At 34.5% G+C, this 19884-nt stretch overlaps 1 protein-coding gene and 1 pseudogene across 1 annotated transcript; both read left to right on the top strand.

Annotated features, from left to right (window-relative positions):
* Positions 1-112: 112 nt before the first annotated feature.
* LOC106359515 (cytochrome P450 705A12) lies at positions 113-4018 on the top strand. The gene is made up of 2 exons (XM_013799200.3): positions 113-1182; positions 1394-4018. The coding sequence occupies exons 1-2, from the start codon at positions 283-285 to the stop codon at positions 2021-2023; spliced, it is 1530 nt and encodes a 509-aa protein (XP_013654654.2). The 5' UTR covers positions 113-282; the 3' UTR covers positions 2024-4018.
* A 5586-nt stretch (positions 4019-9604) lies between these two features.
* On the top strand, positions 9605-19093 carry LOC106359514 (annotated as a pseudogene).
* Positions 19094-19884: the final 791 nt, after the last annotated feature.

The raw sequence follows: 19884 nt of genomic DNA, 5'->3' as shown, positions 1-19884 counted from the left end.
TGAACTCGTCTCGCTGGGGTGCTTCCGGATGAACCCGGGTCATTACTGTTTCACGGATCCACGCTACGTGGTGGCCCGTTATTGGTCGGCATATTTTTTTTTTTTAAATCAAACAAAAAAAATAAAAAAAAATTAATAAACAATTAAACCTGTGAACCCAACCCCAGTTTATTGATGCGCATGCTCTAAGGGCGTTTAAAAAAAAAAAGAAACAAGGCTGGTTATCCATTATTATTTAACAGGACTGTAGTTCATCTTCCTCTTACTCAACTTTTGAGAAAAATGGTGGATGAGTTTCAAAACTGCTTCATCTTTATTCTGCTCTGCTTCTTCACAGTTTTCTGTTACTCTGTCTTGTTCTGCAGGAAGACAAAACTTGAGGTTGATTTTCCTCCGAGCCCTCCCTCTCTACCTGTCATCGGCCATCTCCACCTTCTTCTCTCTGCAGTATCCCACAAGGCTTTTCAAAATATCTCCAGCAAATATGGACCTCTTTTGTATCTCCGACTTTTCAGTTTTCCCATAGTTCTTGCCTCATCTGCCTCAGTAGCCTACGAGTTATTCAGGACGCATGATGTAAACGTCTCGTCTCGCATGCCTCCTATCACGATCGAGTCTCTCATCTTTGGATCTTCCGGTTTCGCCTCTGCTCCTTTTGGAGATTACGCCAAGTTCATGAAGAAGCTTCTAGCCACGAGGTTTTTTCGAACACAGGCAATCGAGAACCTACGAGGTGTCCGTGCAGAGGAGCTAGAGCGATTTTATTTGAATCTGTACGATAAGGCGGCGAAGAAAGAGAGCGTTGAGATTGGTGAGGAAACGATGAAGTTTACTAACAACATGATCTGCAGGATGTGCATGGGGAGGAGCTGTTCCGTGGAGAATGGTGGGATAGAGAGAGTCAGGGAACTGATTATCAAGTGTTTTGCCATGTCCAAGAAGCTTTTCCTTGCAAACACATGTCTTACTTGGCTCGAGAAGCTTGGAATCTCACCATTTAAGAAGGAGATAATGGATGTTTCTCACGGGTTTGATGAGTTGTTGGAGAGGATTCTTGTGGAGCATGAAGAGAGACCGGAGCAGGATCAAGATATGGACATGATGGATTTGTTGTTGGAAGCTTCTCGAGAGGAAAACGCAGAGTATAAGATCACTAGGAAGCAGATCAAGTCATTGTTCGTGGTAAACTAAATCCTCTTTCACATCATTTTTTTTGTTAATAAGAGGTTTCAGTCCCTTCCAACGGGACTTAAACCTATGATCCTTTAGACACCTACTGATATAATCTAAGAATTTTAGCCACTATGCCAACTCTTGGTTGGTTTTCACATTACATTATATAAAAGGTGTGTTTTCGATGTGTTAAATGCTAATTCTAACTAAGAAACTGCAGGAGATTTTTATGGCAGGCATAGACACTGCAGCACAGGCAACGCAGTGGACAATGGCAGAGATCATTAACAACCCAAAAATTCTTGAGAGATTAAGAGGGGAAATTGATTTGGTTGTAGGAAAAGCAAGATTGATTCAAGAAACGGATATACCTAACCTCCCCTATTTGCAAGCAGTGGTAAAAGAAGGGCTAAGATTGCACCCACCCGGACCGTTTCTGGTTAGAAGGTTCCAAGAAAGTTGTAAGATCAAAGAGTTTTATGTACCGGGGCAAACAACCCTTCTTGTTAATGTTTATGCTATCATGAGAGATCCTGATTTGTGGGAAGATCCTGATGAGTTTAAGCCAGAGAGATTTTTATCTTCAAGATCATCAGAACAAGAGGAGGAGATAAAAGGGCAAGCATTCAAGTACATTCCTTTTGGAGCCGGAAGAAGAGGATGTCCTGCAGGAAATCTCGGTCCTATCTTTGTAGGAATTGCAGTTGGAATGATGGTGCAGTGCTTTGACTGGAGAATCAATGGACATGGTGAGATTAGCATGGAAGAGGTTATTGCAGGAATAAGTCTTACCATGGCTCATCCGCTTAAGTGCACTCCAGTTTCTCGACTCAGCTCGTTTAGCCTTTGATGGGCAGTGTCCGAGTTTGTGATCCCGAAGGTCAACCAATGGTTCATCTTCTTCATTGTATTTATCTCTTTGGTTTAATGATGAGTGAATTGTATCTCGTTTCTGAGCTGGGTTTAGATTCCTATTATCTAAACTTCTGGTTGCTAAGGTTTATCATTTTCGTCCAGTTCTGATTTCTCTAACATGGTCTCATCGAGAAATTATAATATATACTTATCACTGTTGCAGGTGAGCTTCACTCCTAGCCAAATCCGTGGGGTTTGAGCTTCGTTTGCATGCTCTATAGCTTGAAAAAAATACTTCCATGGGAATATGGTTAGTTTTAAGTTAAAAATTTAATAGTTACATAAAGTTTATGTGTATATAGTATAAATATATTAGGTTTAGTTTTTAGTAAAAACTTGAAAACGTTCTGAAGACAGTGTTTTTAAAACCGGACCAGAAGTTTAACCGGATAAATTTTGGGTCACGGTTTAATATGGTTCGACCGGGTCAAACCTGGTTCAATAATCTGGTTTAATATATTTTAGTGTATAAATTTAAAAATAATGTTATTAAATATGATATATATAATTAAAATATAAATAAATTTAAAACATAATATATTATAATTATAAACTAATTTTAAGTCTATATGGATCGTTTACAGATTTTTGATAGTCTTAATGGTTTTATCAGTTTAATAACTCTGTAATCGAATCCGGCTACGTGACCAGTTCATGGTCGAACCAATTATTAGACCCAACCCGGCTATGCAACAGGTTCATGGTTGAACCCGATTCAACCATCGGGTCGGTCCGGTTTTAAAAATACTGGTTTGAGGTTTAGATTTAAAGTTTAGTATTTTGTTATAAGGTTATGATATATGATATATGATTTGGGGTTTGCGGGTAAGTTGGAGATTAAGTTTGAAATATTTAGATTTTTGTTATTGATATTTAAGTTTTGGTGTTTAAGTTTAAGGTTTAAAGCTAAAACTAGAGATTGACCTGCACATCGCACGGATATTAGTTTCTACATTTTTATACATTGATATTTGTTTTTCATAACTAGTGTTATATATTTTAAATGAGTTGTAATATAACTAATTTTATTCAAAATACATGTACCGAATCGAGTAATATGGTTATTTTCGGTACAAATATCCGAACTCGTTTTAGATACATTTGTTATTTAGATATTTTTAGGTTCTTATACATCAGACTCGAACTCATCCAGATCTGAACTCATCCAAACCTAGAAGGATCCAACTCAAAATCACACATAAATTAATAATACTCCAGCAGGGCTTAATTTAAAAAAAAAACGATACTAAAAAAGAACAACTCGTATGTTCATGTCTAATTGATTTTATAAACAAATAAAAATGATTTTTTTTCTGTGTGTTTGGCTAAATTAAGTGAAATAGAAAGAGTCCTTTATTTAGTAAAATAATTATATGGAGTGAAAAATTAAGTGACAATAAATGTAATACATTTTAATTATTTTGATTTAAGTTATTATTTATATTCACAAAAATATGTTTTTGAATTTTTTTTTGGCTACGTAATTTTCTACAGATTGAAAGTAAAATTTAAATAAAAAGTTATAGTAAAACAAACTAAACCGAACATTTAACCTTATGCAAAATCCATCTATTTTATATTTGTGATTTTATAATTGGCAGAAAGTTAATTTTGATTAACTAATAAATAAAAAAATGCACTATTATTATGGTAATATAATTAATGATGTGATGAGGTAATATAGTTAATGAAATTGTTAAACTGAGTGAAATATGAAAATATAATTAATGTAATTATATTAATGAAATTACTAAAAAGACACTATACTTCTTTTTATATTTCTATACATATCTCCAAACAATTCTCATTTTTATTTTTCTGTCTGATATTTATATTAACCAAAAACATATGTTACAAGCAAAGCCAAAGAATGGCCCACACAACAAAAACTAGATACGAAAGCCCACAAGCGGGCAACATATAAACATAAGGGCAAGGCCCAAAGAAAGCCTAGTCAATCCCCACCGAAAGAAAACACGTAAACCAACATGTCGACACAAGAAGAGACACGCGTCGAACATCAAAACTCGTCGGCTAAGTCGCCGCTGTCTTCACCAGCATGCAAATCGCCACTGTAACAATTCTCATTTATACTAATATTCATGTGTTTTAAAATGTACTTTAATTTTAAGAATATAGATAAGAAAAATAAAGTTTTAGGGGTTTAAAAGAGTTTAGGGCATGGTTTAGGGTTTCAAATAGTTACAAAAATTTGTGGCAAAATAGCGACAAAAAAATTGTGATTAAAAATCATGACTAAAAGATAATTTTTTGATCAGGCATGAATAATTTTGTGACTAAAATGTGCAAAAAGATATTTCTTTTTTCCAAATTAGCTAAGACTAGGTGTTTTGTCCGCGATGCGGGCTTAGGGGTGTCAAAATGGGTCATGACCCGTGGGTTGATCCAACCCAATTTGACCCATTAACCCAAATGAACTGTTTATTTTTGATCCAATGGATTAATGGGTTAAAAGGTTAATGGGTTAACAGGTTAATGGGTTAACAAGTTAATGGGTTAACAAGTTAATGGGTTTATTGGGTTGGGTTAATTCTGACCTATTTTGTTTTCAATTAAAAAAAAACATGAGTAAACTCAATTCTAAGGTTTGATAAAATTGAAAAATCATGAGTTTCTCTAAAGTCCAATCATTTATTCGGTGGTAAAATGCGTTTCCCGCCAAAATGTGTTTTCCCGCCAAAACTACAAAACAAGTTTTCCCGCTAAAACTGCAAAACTCGTTTTCCCGCAAAAACACAATTTTCCGCCAAAACTGAAAAACCAATTTTCCCGCAAAAACACATTTTCCCGCCAAAACCGCAAAAACCCATTTTCCCGCCAAAACCGCAAAAACGCATTTTCCCGCCAAAACCGCAAAAACGCATTTTCCCGCCAAAACCGCAAGAAACGTGTGTTCCCGCCAAAACCGCAAAAACACATTTTCCCGCCAAAACCGCAAAAACGCATTTTCCCGCCAAAACCGCAAAAACGCATTTTCCCGCCAAAACCGGAAAAACGCATTTTCTCGCCAAAACCGCAAAAATGCATTTTCCTGCCAAAACCGCAAGAAACGTGTTTTCCCGCCAAAACCACAAAAATGCATTTTCCCGCCAAAACCGCAAAAACGCATTTTCTCGCCAAAACCGCAAAAGCGCATTTTCCCGCCAAAACCGCAAAAATGCATTTTTCCGCCAAAACCGCAAAAACCCATTTTCCCGCCAAAACCGCAAAAACGCATTTTTCCGCCAAAATCGCAAAAACGCATTTTCCCGCCAAAACCGCATTTTTCTGCCAAAACCGCAAAAACGCATTTTCCCGCCCAAACCGCAAAAACCCATTTTCCCGCCAAAACCGCAAAAACGCATTTTCCGCCAAAACCGCAAAAACACATTTTCCTGCCAAAACCGCAAAAAAGCATTTTTCCGCCAAAACCGCCAAAACCGCAAAAACTCCATTTTTCCGCCAAAACCGCAAAAACCGTATTTTCCCGCCAAAACTGGGAAAACTCACTTTCCCGCAAAAATGCTATTTTTCGCCTAAAGCACAAAAAACATTTTATCATTTTGATCAACTTGGTCTTAACTTAAAAATAATTTATTATAAAGATATTGGATCGATGGGTCAACCATTAACCAATCTAACCTATTTAATTTAATGGGTCATGGGTCAACCCAACCTATTTAATAAATGGGTTGGGTTGACCCATGACCCATTAACCGTAAACTGCAGCGGGCTTAAACATTTTCATTATTTTTAAAATTTTCTTTGTACACTATATTCATTACACTAAAATAAATCTTAAAATAACTTAATATTATATTTTTAATTGTATAATTAAAAAATTATTTGATTAATATTTAAATATATAATTTATATTTTTTAACTTTTTACTAAAATACTTTGTGAGATAACAATACAATATATAGATATAAATTATCTTCCTTTTTAATTATATTTTTAGATTTTGGATAATTCAATATTATATTTTTAATTATATAATTAAAATTTTTATTTGATTAATATTTAGTTATATAATTCATGTTTTAAACCTTTTACTAAAATACCTTTTCAGATAACAGTACAATATATACAGAAAATATCTCTTTTTAAATTATATTTTCAGATTTTAGATAATTTTTACTATTATTAATTTTAATCAATTATCTAATCAAATAAATTAAAATTTAGTTTTTATTTTTTAATTTAGTTATACATTTTATTCATTATACCGATATTAACCACTCTAACTTTTAACGTGAGAGTTCGATTTTTAAATATATAATTTATATTTTAAGTTTTTACTAAAATACTTTGTGAGATAACAATACAATATATATATAGAAATTATCTTCCTTTTTAATTATATTTTTAGATTTTGGATAATCCAATATTCTATTTTTGATTATATAATTAAAATTTTTATTTGATTAATATTTAGTTATATAATTCATGTTTTAAACCTTTTACTAAAATACTTTTTCAGATAACAATACAATATATACATAAATTATCTCTTTTTAAATTATATTTTCAGATTTTGGATAATTCTTACTATTATTAATTTTAATCAATTATCTAATCAAATAAATTTAAATTTCGTTTTTATTTTGTAATTTAGTTATGCATTTTATTCATTAAGGGTATAAAAGATATTAATCACTCTAACTCTTAACGTGAGAGTTTGATTCCAAAAATTTACTTCGCTAATAATAGTATAGATAGATTTTTTAATTTAGTTATACATTTTATTCATTAAGGGTATAAACGATATTAACCACTCTAACTTTTAACGTGAAAGTTTGATTTCAAAAATTTACTTCCCAAATAATAGTATAGATAGATTTTTGCCATGTTTTATTCCGTGGTTCATGGTAAAATAATGGCTATTTTTAGTCACGTTTTATTTCGTGGAAATTTTGTGAATTTTTACTACGATTTGCCCACAAATAGCTATGTTTTTCATTTCCTAGTTTAGTTTTTTGCGGCTTTTTAAAATTTGCAACAAAATTTTCGTGGCTATAGCTAATATATTTGGTTTAATGATGAGTGCATTGTAACTCGTTTATGAGTTTTTTTTTTTTTTTGATTTAACCACAATGTTCGGCGACCGAGATCATCCGACTATTCTGTGGGCCCCAGAAGTGCAATGTTAAATTCTGGTGGCCAACGAGGATCGAACTGCGGATTCACCGTATTGGGGTTATCCCTCAAGTGCCACTAGCCCAAGGTCCGTTGGTTCTCGTTTATGAGTTGAGTATTTATTTCTATTATCTAAACTTGACGTTTCTACGTTAATGAAGGTTTATCATTTTCTTCCAGTTCTGATTTTCTAACATTTTCTGGTGTAAACGAGAAATTCGTGGTCTCATCCAGAAATCTTTTTTTTTTTTAGACTAGAAATTCTGGTGTAAACGAGAAATCTTATAAATTATAACAATTTGATACAAAGGAAGATTTCTGGTGTAAAATTTTAGTATAAGTCTAGAATCAATTAACATCACTTGCAAAATAATCAAAATAAAATTACACATAACGAATTATGGTAACTAACTGTCAAAGAATAATAATATTTGATCAATTATTCTAATATACTTATAGAAATCACACATTATAATTATAGAAAGAATAATGATGTTTGATCAATTATTTTAATTATTATTTGATGGTAACTAATAAGTATATAATAATTATATTTATATATGTATATAATAATTATATTCATATATAAGTATATAATAATTATGATGTAGTATGTAGTTGATACATGCTTTATAAATCATTCTATAAAGATTTATAAAAAAATTAAAAAATTTATTATCATGGTTTACAAAATAATTTTATCAGAATTTTAAATTTTTTTTATAAGAACTTATAAATTATTTATAATAAAAAATTAGAAAATTTGGAGAATGATGATAAAATTACAATAGAAAATTGTAATATATGTAATAAAAAGGTAATGTGATAATTACATATCAATATAAATGATTGATTATTGCAATGTACACCAAAAATATATATATGTTAGTCGTCCAATATAAAAACTTTGAAGATTGGAAGGATTATATTCAACGGAACATGTGAAAATTTCGCAATTATAACATGTTTTGTGTTTAAGTCTAAGAGACCATAATATAGTAGATAAGGTATGTCGATTATTGAAAAAGGATTTTAAGATTGTTTTTTGGTTCATTGATTGTATTGTTTTTGTTATTATTTAGGGAGATACAGTTATATTTGAAAAAAATATATGTAATAAATTTAGGAAGACATTAGCAATGCGTAGTAAAATATTGTAAGAAGAAATAAATGATAATGAGAGAAATAAGAAGAGACTAAAAAGATAAGTACGAAGAAGATGTATAATATGTGTTGAAATAATTAATGTTAATCCACTGTTATTTTTATTACTAAATATTTATCAATTATTTTTTGTTAAACTTATGAAAACTTTGGAAATGAGAATTAATATTTTGCATCAAAGTTAAATGAGGTGATAGATAAGATAATGTCATGATTATAAAATACTTAAAAATATTTTTTTTGGTTCACCTAATCATGATTTTATTAATCATTTGATCAAATTCTATGTAAAATAAATATTTTTTATCGACATAGATTAATATTATTGAATTAACACTAAATCTCACGTTTCCAAAAATGCAGCACTGAAATTTTAGATTTTTAACTATTATTCAAATTTTATAGCTTGTTAATATATATATATATATATATATATAATATTTATATCTGCGAATTTGTGTACAACCACCTAATTATAATATAAATGTCATAATCTAGCTGATTCTAATATTTTTAATGAACAGCATAATTATTGGTTGAGATGTCTTGTTAATCTCTCCCAGTTAATTATTAACAAAACCACATGATGGTGACAGAATAATCACATTCACATGTGACACTCTACAATAATACATGTAGACTGACACACAAATCTTTTGATTAATGTGAAAACTTAACATATAATTAAATACGCATGTGGAGAAGATCTCTTAATAATGTTGATATGATCTCATAGAATAACGTATCATGCCATAAATATACAACAGCCAATTCAGGCAAACCTTTGTGACTAAAGCCAATTTTCTAGTTGGATGTGATTCAACCATAGTTGTATTATTCCTCGAGTTGTTTATTATTCAGCTTATCTCATATAATTATTCACTCACATGATTGTTTTTATTATACAAGTTTAGTTAGTTAAATGCTCTATCAAGAAATGAAACTTGATACAAAAATTCATGCTAGCAAATCACAATAAGTTGTTTTTGTTTATCTGTTAACATTGTCTTCTTATCTCCTAAATTTAATAAATCAAAGCCATTTAGTGGTTGATAGAACAACCAAATGAACATGCTGCACCGAATATACATGCTGATGTACACATTTTTATTTCATATGAACGCATGGTATATTATATACGTATAATATGTTATTATTGTGTTGTGTATAAAACTTCTTAAAAAAACTATATCAGGACAGAACATAGACAATCATCACGTAAGAAAAACGTCTAAGTTGATTCGTTTTGTCGATCACTAATAGATTATTCCTCAAGTTGGTTATTTCTCACTTAACTTCGTTTGACTAAACAGTTCATATGGGTTTTGTACATTAACCTAAAAGATATAAAATATAAAATGAAATAAATAGTTGGGAATAGTAAGTTGCAGAGCGTATGCTAATTAATACCACAGTTTTAATTGTTTAAGCTCATTATAAATGCACATTAAATCTACAGATACAAATGTTGAAAACAATTTTACGAGAATAAATTCAAGCTAAGACAAAAGAAAAAAAAGTTTTTTTTTTCTCAAGCTAATCAGAAAAGTAAAAAATACAGATATAAGCAATGAAAGAATAAGGTGAGAAACTATAAATTGTACGAATTCAAATCATAAATGTTGATAATTTAGGAAATCAGTTAAGAATATTCTAGAATTTAAAACACGAATTTATAATATTTCCACTTCTGTGGTTCCAAGCACTATGTTTAACAATCTAGGAAACTAAATCTCATTGAACATAGTTGATTAGACGTGTATTAAGTTTTGGTTTCGATAGGTTCACGAAATGCAATAAATCAACTTATGTTTCCTAAGAAAACTTTACTCAAATAGTTTTAAGTAATCAAATCAATTCCCAGTGCATTCAGTTAATCTTTTTTTGAACTACCATATTTCATTAAGAAGAGACTCTAGGCCTGAGCCCACGTAGAGTTTTCATTACATAAGGAAACCTTAGCTAAACAACCTGCATGCCTATTTTGATTTCTAGGGATAAAAGAAAAAATACATAAATTAAAAAAAAAGACGATAGAGTTTCGATATCCAAAAGAATTCTATGGAGATTCTTTGGTTTGATGACCGAAACAATGGGTCTGATGAAGCCAAGGGAGTCTGATCTAAGCCAGACTTTAGTGATGCCAAGATGAATGGCATGCGTGAGTGCCACACGGACCGCTAGCCCTTCAGCTACCATCACCGACGCCACATACGTTTGAAATTGGGCTCCAAAGCTGTCGGGCATAGTGGAGTCGTTCTGTCCTGAGAAAACCCATCCAAGACCCGCCGATTTGGAGACCGCCTTCCGAGCTGCATCCGTGTTACAAAGGATCGCCTCCGTGGGAATCGGGAGAGTTAGCGGTAAAGCCTGATCCTTTTGTTGTTGCTAGTCGATTCCAAACTTAATTGGACCATCGTCCACTCTTGTGCTCATGTGATGGCTTTTGTAGCAACATCTGTAGCTAATGTCTGTCGTGATTCGAATAGGAACTGGTTACGTTATGTCCAGAGGGCCCAGATGACCCAGAAGAAGATGTTTCCCGGAACCACCACTGGGGGGGGGGGAGACAGATCCATTGTTCCGATATCTCGAGGGCAGAAGCAAATGATGTGCAGTTACTAGAGCAGAACGGTACCTTCAGGGGAACAAGACTCCAAACCTGAGTCGCAAAAGTACATTGTAGGAACAGATGATTCGTCGTCTCCGCCTCTCTACAATACACGCAAGTGGTGTTGCTTAGTACCCCTCTCCTTTCTAATTTGGAGCCAGTTGGGATCGCCTCATGTAGAATTTTCCAGATAAGTAGCTTTATCTTTGGGAGGCACTCCACATTCCGCACAGATTTCTTCCGTTGATAGGCGTTATGATCTCATGTTGTGGAATGTTTTCTATTGCAAATTCAGATGCTGCCGCGTAGCCAGATTTTTCTGAGTAAGCTCCAGATGCGACAGGGTACCAAAAATAGGAATCACTTCCCCCAGTTAGGCTCAGTCTCAATACCAGGATTTCCTCTGCTAGCTCAATTAAAGTTTTTCGTATCTTTTTCATGTTCCAGTCTCCTGTACCGCGTGCGATAAGATCTGACATATAGAGATCAGATTCATCTTCTCTAACAGGTCCCATAGGAAGCATTGCAGTTTCAGATGAAATCCAAGAATCACCCCCACACCTTTATGGTCGTTCCATCTCCAATTAACTTCCCCAAGTGTTCAACAAGCAAGTCTCTTCCTGCTAGAATTCCTCTCCAACCGTGAGATATCGATGTTGAGGGTTTCACGCGGAGGATATTATCATTTTGGCAATACTTTCCTAGCATGACTCTCGCCAACAAACAATCGGGGTTAGTTAACATTATCCATGGTATCTTAGCTAGTAGAGTAGTGTTGAAACGTTGGATGTCTTTAAACCCCAATCCTCCTGCACTTTTTGGCTTAGTTAGCTTTTCCCAAGACACCCAACACATTTTTTTTCCATCCATTGAATCCCACCAGAATCGAGTCAAAACGTATTGTATCTTTTTGCATAAGCTGACTGGCAATTGGAAGCAGGTCATAGGGAAAGTTGGGATTGCCGAGAGGACTGATTGGAGGAGCGTTAGCTTCCCTGCAGTAGACAATTGTCTGGAAGACCAGGAGAGGGCCCATTGCTGGATCTTATCCACAATGGAAGAAAGGAGATCCTTATTGCGACGGCCAAAATGCTCTGGAAGACCCATGTATTTTCCGACTCCACTTTCTCTACTAATATTTAGTATTTGCTTTGCTCTGGCTTTGACCCTTTGAGGTGTTTTTGTAGAGAATGTAATGGAAGACTTATCTGTGTTGATTTTTTGGCCTGAGGCTGCTTCGTTGAGATGAAATACTTCCAACAATTTGGAGCAGCTTCTCTCATCTGATCTTGTGAAGAACATAGTGTCATCAGCAAATAGTAAGTTAGTTATACTTGCACATTTTGTTGCGACTCTAACTCCTGCTAGCCGACCATCTCGTTGGGTAAAACTTCGCTGCAGAAGATGAAGATATATGGGGACAAAGGGTCACTTTGTCGAATGCCACGCGGGGGAAAGAGTTTCCTGAGGACTGCATCATTAATTAGGAACATGAATTAGGTGATCAAACAAGTTTGAAACACTATTCCCGAGGACTTTTCCGAGGACGGTATCATATTCATTCAGTTAATCTAAGAACATGAATTAGGTGATCAAATAAGTTTAAGCAATAAGAATAATCCAAGTGAAGAACTCTAATTAAACAATCCTACACATTCATTCTCATCATTTTCTTTGAAATAGTAAAACTTAACTACGAATTCATAACCAAATACACAATGATAAAATTAAAGTCTTCATAATTAGATTAAAGAGATAAAACAAGAGTTTAGAAAGATTTAGGATTTTTAATGCCAAAACCCTCAATTATGTTTCATTCGGGTATAAACCCCCTCAATTATTGATTCAACGTAGAAACCACCCGACTCACTCATCTTAGTGTAACAGCCCGTCCGTCTACATTCACGTTAAAATCTGTAACTTGTCATTAAGTCCAAAACTCAACGTTTTATTTATGACCAAAAACATCACAACATTTGTATCTCTTTTTCATCTCCAAAATCCCCAAATCAAAAAAATTAGGGCTCTTGTAGGTTCTCTCCAATCTTCTTCTTTGTTCAAGTAAGTAGAGTAGTTGTTAGGTTTAGCAGATTCACCAGTTGATATCTAAGTTTGTCCAGCAAAAGAACGAGATTGTGACTTCACCACTTTGGAAACAGGTGGATGATGTTGGGACCTATGTAATGATGTCTGATATATATAAAAGAAGTGTGAAAAGGGAGGAAGCTGCAGAGATGAGGATGAAGATGAAGGAGAGAGCGTTGAAGAAACCGCCTGGTTGCAGTTGGATTCCGTTCGGGTTTCAGACGCATGCTTTTGTAGTTGGAGACTTGTCTCATCCTCAGTTGGAAGCTTTTAATTGGGTTGTAACAGATCTTAGCAACAAAATGAGGAAGAAAAAAAGAACACGACTTCAGCTGTTGAAGAATATGATTCTTACTTCTGGTCTTATAGATTTGAATTCGATCTTTTTACCATTTTATACTGAATATACAATCATTCATTCTTCTTTGTTATATAAGAAAATGTTGAGTAGGTCAGTTTTTTTTAATTCATTTTTCGCCAAATTTGTGACTTGGTGATAGGTTACTCAACACAATAGTTTATGACGTTCAACTTCATGATGTCTGATAACATGAAACTAGCTAGTACGCAAACTCTGTAAGCTACCGTGTTAACACTAATCCTGAATCAAATGTATTGTCAAAGTAAGAAAGTCTAGCCGATGCTAGTGTTGTAATAAAATAAGAGTATAACAAACTGATGTAGCGGAAGCTTCTAGGGATAAGACTAGTGATCCGTTGATTCTTAGAATACCCGAAAAACTAGGATAATTACAAAGATCTTATTTAGTCTAAGAATGCCTAAGATCAATGTCTTCTTAAATTCGTTGAGATCACCAATGATCTACCGAAAACAAGGAACAAAGAGAGAACTCTCAATTTTATTACTCAAATCATCAATTGCATACAAACCTAAGCCTAGACGGCTATATATAATAAAACCATAAAACTCTAAAGCAATAAAGATTATTATCTAAATTTAAAAATAATCAATAAAATAAACAATAAGATATTTAAAAATATTCTAAATACTTATCTGCATCACAAACCTAGCAGAGACTACTATCTCTTGGACGGTTATAACAGTTCAGACATGGACCAAACTCAACAACAACAAGAATAAAAAAGAAAAACAAACCAAAAAAAAGAAGTAAAGAAGATGGCCAAATTAAATGAAGAGAAGAATATTAGAGGGAGATCCATAGTGGGTGAAACGTAAACATGAAAATCTAAAGATAACATGAAGCTTATAAAAAGGCAAAAGAAGAGTAGTCTTAGCACGAGGTAATTTGAAACATCAAAAAAAGTTATAGTGACCTTAAGACGAGACAAAACAAAACAACAAAGTGAAACAACAAAACATGGTTCTAATGACCTTAACCTTAGATAATCCTAAAGAAAAAAAATTATAAGGAAACAATTGAGAATATTCTTTTATACACTATTAATCAATTTGATAATTAGTTTAATAAAAAGTATAATATATATTTATATGTACCAGCTTATTTTTCTAAAGATTCTAAAAATCATCTTAATGATGACACGTAAATACAAAACATGTTGTACTGCTCCAATATTAATATATAGGGGATATGGACATATTTTATTCGATCTCGCAAATCCTGGAGATCTCATAACAATGTTAAACAAAAACCATATGAGCTGTTTAGTCAGGTGAGATAACCTGAATAATAAACCACTCGAGGAATAAGACAACTATAATTGAATCACATCCAACTAGAAAATCAGGGAACGAGTGAAGTTCTAGGGCACAAAAAAGTCCTCTCGACCACAAAAAAAGAAAAACCTCTCGACAACAAAAAAAGAAAAACAGTAGCTCCGGCGTACGGCCGCCGCGTGAGCGCGTGTGCCGTCGCCGGACGCATCCCCTTTCTCTCATCTCAGTCTTGCTTTGCTCCTCTGTCGTCTCCCTCCACTATCGTCTTGCTCTGGTTTCTGGTTCTGGGCATCTTCTTCGGTCAAGCCCTCTGCTCGCGAAGAGGTTCAAATCGGCGGCGGTGTACTTGTTCTGGAGTCTAGACGCGGTGGTTGGTTGTGGATTCATCGGTGGAGCTCGGATTTTAGGGCTAGGGTTCAGATCGATTTTCAATTTTTGGATCTACCCGTTGGTCTCGTCATCCTGTCTCGGGCATAATGGACCGTTTCTCAGATGGTTAGCTGCAGCGGTTCTGTGGCTTCTGAAGAGACGACGGTGGGTGGCGGCGGTTGGTTTCACGGACCTCTACGGCGTCGTGGTGGTGCGCTCCTTCTCTGCTCAAGCCAGGTGAGCTCTGTTGTTCTGTTGACTCGGAGGCGAGCTGTGGACTGTTGTACGCAGGAGGGTTGGTACACGGTTCTAGTTCCGGTTCGTTAGGGTTCGTGGAGTTTGTTGTCGGGAAGTCGTCTATGGCTTTCTTGTAGCAGCTCGGCGGCTCTTCTCATCTCAGACACCCGGTGTTGTCACTGCCTAGTCCCTTCGTTTAATGGCGACGGCTGTTAATTATGGAGGCTCAACTCTTGGGCGTTTTTCATTCAAATTCTCTACTTGTCACAGGTGGAGTGTATTGCGAGTCACAGGTTTTCGATTGTTTGGTTCTCAAACATCGTCAAAAGGCGTAACAACTTAGTCTCGGTTGTGGCGGTGACCCTTTTGAGTCAATTGCACATCCCAGTGCCGGTTGCTTATCATTTGATTGCGATTGGTAGTGTTCTTGACAGCTTAAGTGCAAGGTCATTAGAGTTTCTAGGCAGTGTTTGATGTCGAGTTCAGGTCCGTCTTTGGCGTCGATGGCGAGGGTGCAGTGGGGTATGACAGCTCTCCTCAGGTATGGCTGTTCTCATCCCGTCTCTCCTTTGATTGTCTTGCGCTTAGCGACAAGGAAGAATGCAAACTTGGCAAGATCACCGATTCCAGCTACTTCAGGCGACGTCTCGGGGATTCCGGCGTCCGAGGCAACGAGGTAAAACCCACCTCCCCGGGGTTAACGTCAATAGAAGAGAACGGTCATTGGTAGTTTAGTGATTATCGAACTGTCTAGCAGAATGCGCCGGATAGGTGGTGATGCGAAACTAGATTTGTAAAATATTGATCTAGATTATTTTGGTTGTGTCCGGTTTGTATTTCGACTTTGAAGCTTTATATAAAATATATATTAAAAAAAAAAAAAAAAAAAAAAAAAAAACTAGAAAATCAGCTTTAATCACAAAGGTTTGTCTGAATGGGCTGTTGTCTATTTTTTGCATGATATGTTATTCTAAAAGATCATATCCACATGCGTATGTCATTCTATATTACGTTTCAATATAAATTAAAAGATTTCTGTATCAGTGTACATGTATTATTGTAGAGTGTACATATGATTATTCTGTCACCATCAATGTGGTTTTGTTATTACTCCCATCTAGTGTGTAAAAGATTATTATTTGACCGATCTAGTGTTGCTGACTTGCAGGAAGCCATGCACAAAATTAGAAAATAGTGTATTCGTCATGAGTTATTAATATAAAAATTTGAAATTTTCATCTAAACTTTAGCTTCAAAAGAATAGATCTATTCGATAATTTCACTTAGTTGTGCTCTAACTATACACGTTATTGGCTTTATTTACTCTTATATGATATATAAGAGTACTGCAATGAGGAACCTAGGCTCTAAATATGGATCAAGGCTTCTTCAATATTGGAATCACAGAACTTGAGCAATTATCTGCCATATATAATCTAATCAAGTTGTAGAGCAAAGGTCAAACATCTGAGACTTGAGAGAGATGAGTTTCATGTGGAACGTTGTGTACGTGATCATCGCCTTAGTGATTGTGAAGATCAGCCAGTGGTTGTGGCAATGGTCGAATCCAAACTCCAAGGGAAGTGGCAAACTACCGCCAGGGTCAATGGGTTTTCCAATCATCGGAGAGACGATTGAATTCTTTAAGTCTTCTGGATTGCTTGAGATCCCACCATTTTCCAGAAGAGGATGCTAAGGTCATACCTATTTTTAATCCCTCGCGTAGATTTTTTCTTATATAGTCTCTTTCCCTAAACATTAAGTTTGCGTTTCCAGGTACGGGCCGTTGTTTCGGACCAACATTTTGGGCTCTAGAACGGTGATTTCAACGGACGCAGATGTTATCTTCGAGATATTCCGGCAGGAGAACCAGTCTTTTGTACAAAGCTATCCAGATGTTTTTGTTAAGGTACTTGGAAAAGACAATGTGTTCTTCAAGACAGGAGACGTCCACAAGCATATCAAACATCACTATGCATCTCATTGGCTCGGAAGGTTTGAAGCGAAAGATGATAGGATTTATGAACCGGACCACCCGCGAGCATCTTAGATGGAAGGCTAGCGAGGGCGCATTCAACCTTAGGCACGCTGTTTCAACCGTAAGCTTATACACATCTTAATTAATAAATTAGTTTTGTTTTTGAGTTTTTAATGAATCTAATTTATTATCCTCTCCTCCTTTTGTAGTTGATAGTATCGTACATAACACCGCAGATGATAAGTAACCTAAAACCAGAAACTGAAGCAAAACTTATAGATAATTTCATGGCTTTTAATATTGAGTGGTTTCAGTCGCCTTTCGCGCTATCTACCTGGAAGAATCTCTTCAAAGTCCTTAGGGTGAGAGAATGAATTTTTCTTAGAGTTTCCCAATTTTCCTAGCTATATTAATTAGTAACTACTACTTGTGTACGAACTTACCCTGTATCCAGGCACGTAAAGAAGCAGCCAAGATAATAAACGTAGCTCTAGAGAGGAGAAAAGATTCAATATTAGAGAAACAAGGAGACTTCCTCGATACATTGCTAGAGGAGATGAAGAAAGAAGGCAGCATTTTTGACCAAGCGTCTATTGTAAACCTCCTATTAAATATTGGGGTCGTCTCTAGAGATACTACCTCTCACGCTACCGCCTTAACCGTCGACTTTATCTCAAAAAACCCAAGAGTGCTTACGGAGCTCCAGGTAATATACATATATATATATACTGTTATAGGTCGAGAAGATATAGTAAATTAGATTGTCTTTCCTATAACATTTTTTTTAGCGAGAGCATGAGGCGATTGTACAAAAGAGAGACGATAAAGAAGCAGGACTTAGCTGGGAGGAATATAAAGACTGCATGCCTTTCACCCGCATGGTAAGAAATTTCGTTTTTTACCATGCATGAAAATTGGGATATATATCCATATATATGATGTCTACGGATCGTGTATAGGTTATCTACGAGTCGCTTCGGCTGGCAAACCTGGGAACCATAATATTTAGAAAGGCTGTGAAAGATGTCGTAATCAAAGGCAAGTTAGAAGTAAAAAGTGAACCACAACTAGCTAGCTACTCATACCCATTCTCCAAAAAGAATATTGATTAGAAGTTGAGATGATATGGGGAAAACATATTTGTAAATATGGCAGGATACACGATTCCAGCGGGCTGGATAGTGGCTGTTGCACCTTCAGTGGTTCACTATAATGCTGAAATCTATGAGAATCCATTGGAGTTTAATCCATGGAGATGGGAGGTATTAATTATATATATAATTATTGTATCTAGCTACCGCACCATTACGAACAAGAATCATGTAGTAGAGTGTCATTTGTATGGCAGGGCAAAGATTTGCGCTCGCCAGGATCTAAAACATTGATGGTGTTTGGAGGTGGAGCAAGACAGTGTGTAGGATCAGACTTAGCGAGACTTCACTTGGCAATCTTCCTTCACCATTTTGTAACCACTTACGATTTCTCGGTGGTCCAAGAGTGTGAGATATATCGTGTACCATTTCCTTGCTTCACCAAGGACCTGCATATAAACATCTCCCCCAAGTCTCCCAGCTAGGTGAACGCTCCCATCTGAATAATCGGATCATAATAATATAATTCCAATTCTCCTTTCATGCTTTTTTTCTTCTTAATGCAATAACGAATAATCCTGATCTGGGATTATTGGTAGATATGGAGTCTAAAAACTCTTCGAATTTGTAAGCTCGTAACAATGAAATCTCTTGTTAATGTTTTGGTTGACAGCATTCTCCTTTTACTATAGTCTTCTTCAGTTTCTCCTAATTTTTTTGGTTACACTATGCAAAAAAAAAGAAGCTTGTTTCAAATAAACGTTATGCTTTTTTATTTATTTGATCTGATAAACGGGTGATTCGCATTCAACAAACACGTAGTTGCCTATAAAATTATATATTTGGATAGTCCAAATTTGACCGTTGTGTGGAAATTTGAAGGAAAGCTATCCCAATTTTTAAGAAAAATATAAAGAAAAAAGCTATCCCAAACTTTAGTCAGTTAATTAGTTTCTTCATTTTATGCATCTATTTTCTATTCTTTTTTTTTTCAAAATAATGATAAAAATATGCATATAGATATACGTGGCAGTAGTATCGATTAACACTATTATTTAACACCCATCTTTTTACCTTTTTATATTACACATCACTTTATTCTTTTTCCACCTCTATCATTCAACACTCATTATCTTTTATATCACACACTGTTTTTTTTTTTTTTGAAAATTCAACACCCAAAATTTTTTGTTCCATTTTTTATGTTTTTGTTTTATAAATACATATCAACAACAAATTAATCTCAATAAAAAATTAGTTTTTCTTACAAAAAAAAATATTTCTCATTTTCAGTTTTGAGTTATAGAATTTTGTTTTGATCTATTTTGTTTTTATTTGTATAAATAAGAGTCTATCTGTAAATAATATCAATATTATAGTAAAATTATTTATGTATCCAAATCAAATAAACAAAGTTTATATTTATAGAATACAAAAAATGACAAATTTCGATATGAAAATAAATT

This window comes from Brassica napus, chromosome A8 (assembly GCF_020379485.1).
Source record: "Brassica napus cultivar Da-Ae chromosome A8, Da-Ae, whole genome shotgun sequence".
NCBI lineage: Eukaryota > Viridiplantae > Streptophyta > Magnoliopsida > Brassicales > Brassicaceae > Brassica > Brassica napus.
Note: the sequence above shows the minus strand (reverse complement) of the source record. Positions and strands in the feature narration are given on the sequence as shown.

Bases quoted from the DNA above. Each gene is read 5' to 3' on its own strand.
- LOC106359515 (XM_013799200.3), top strand. From the start codon at position 283: ATGGTGGATGAGTTTCAAAACTGCTTCATCTTTATTCTGCTCTGCTTC. The intron at 1,183-1,393 runs GTAAACTAAATC...AAGAAACTGCAG, and splicing joins AGATCAAGTCATTGTTCGTG to GAGATTTTTATGGCAGGCAT.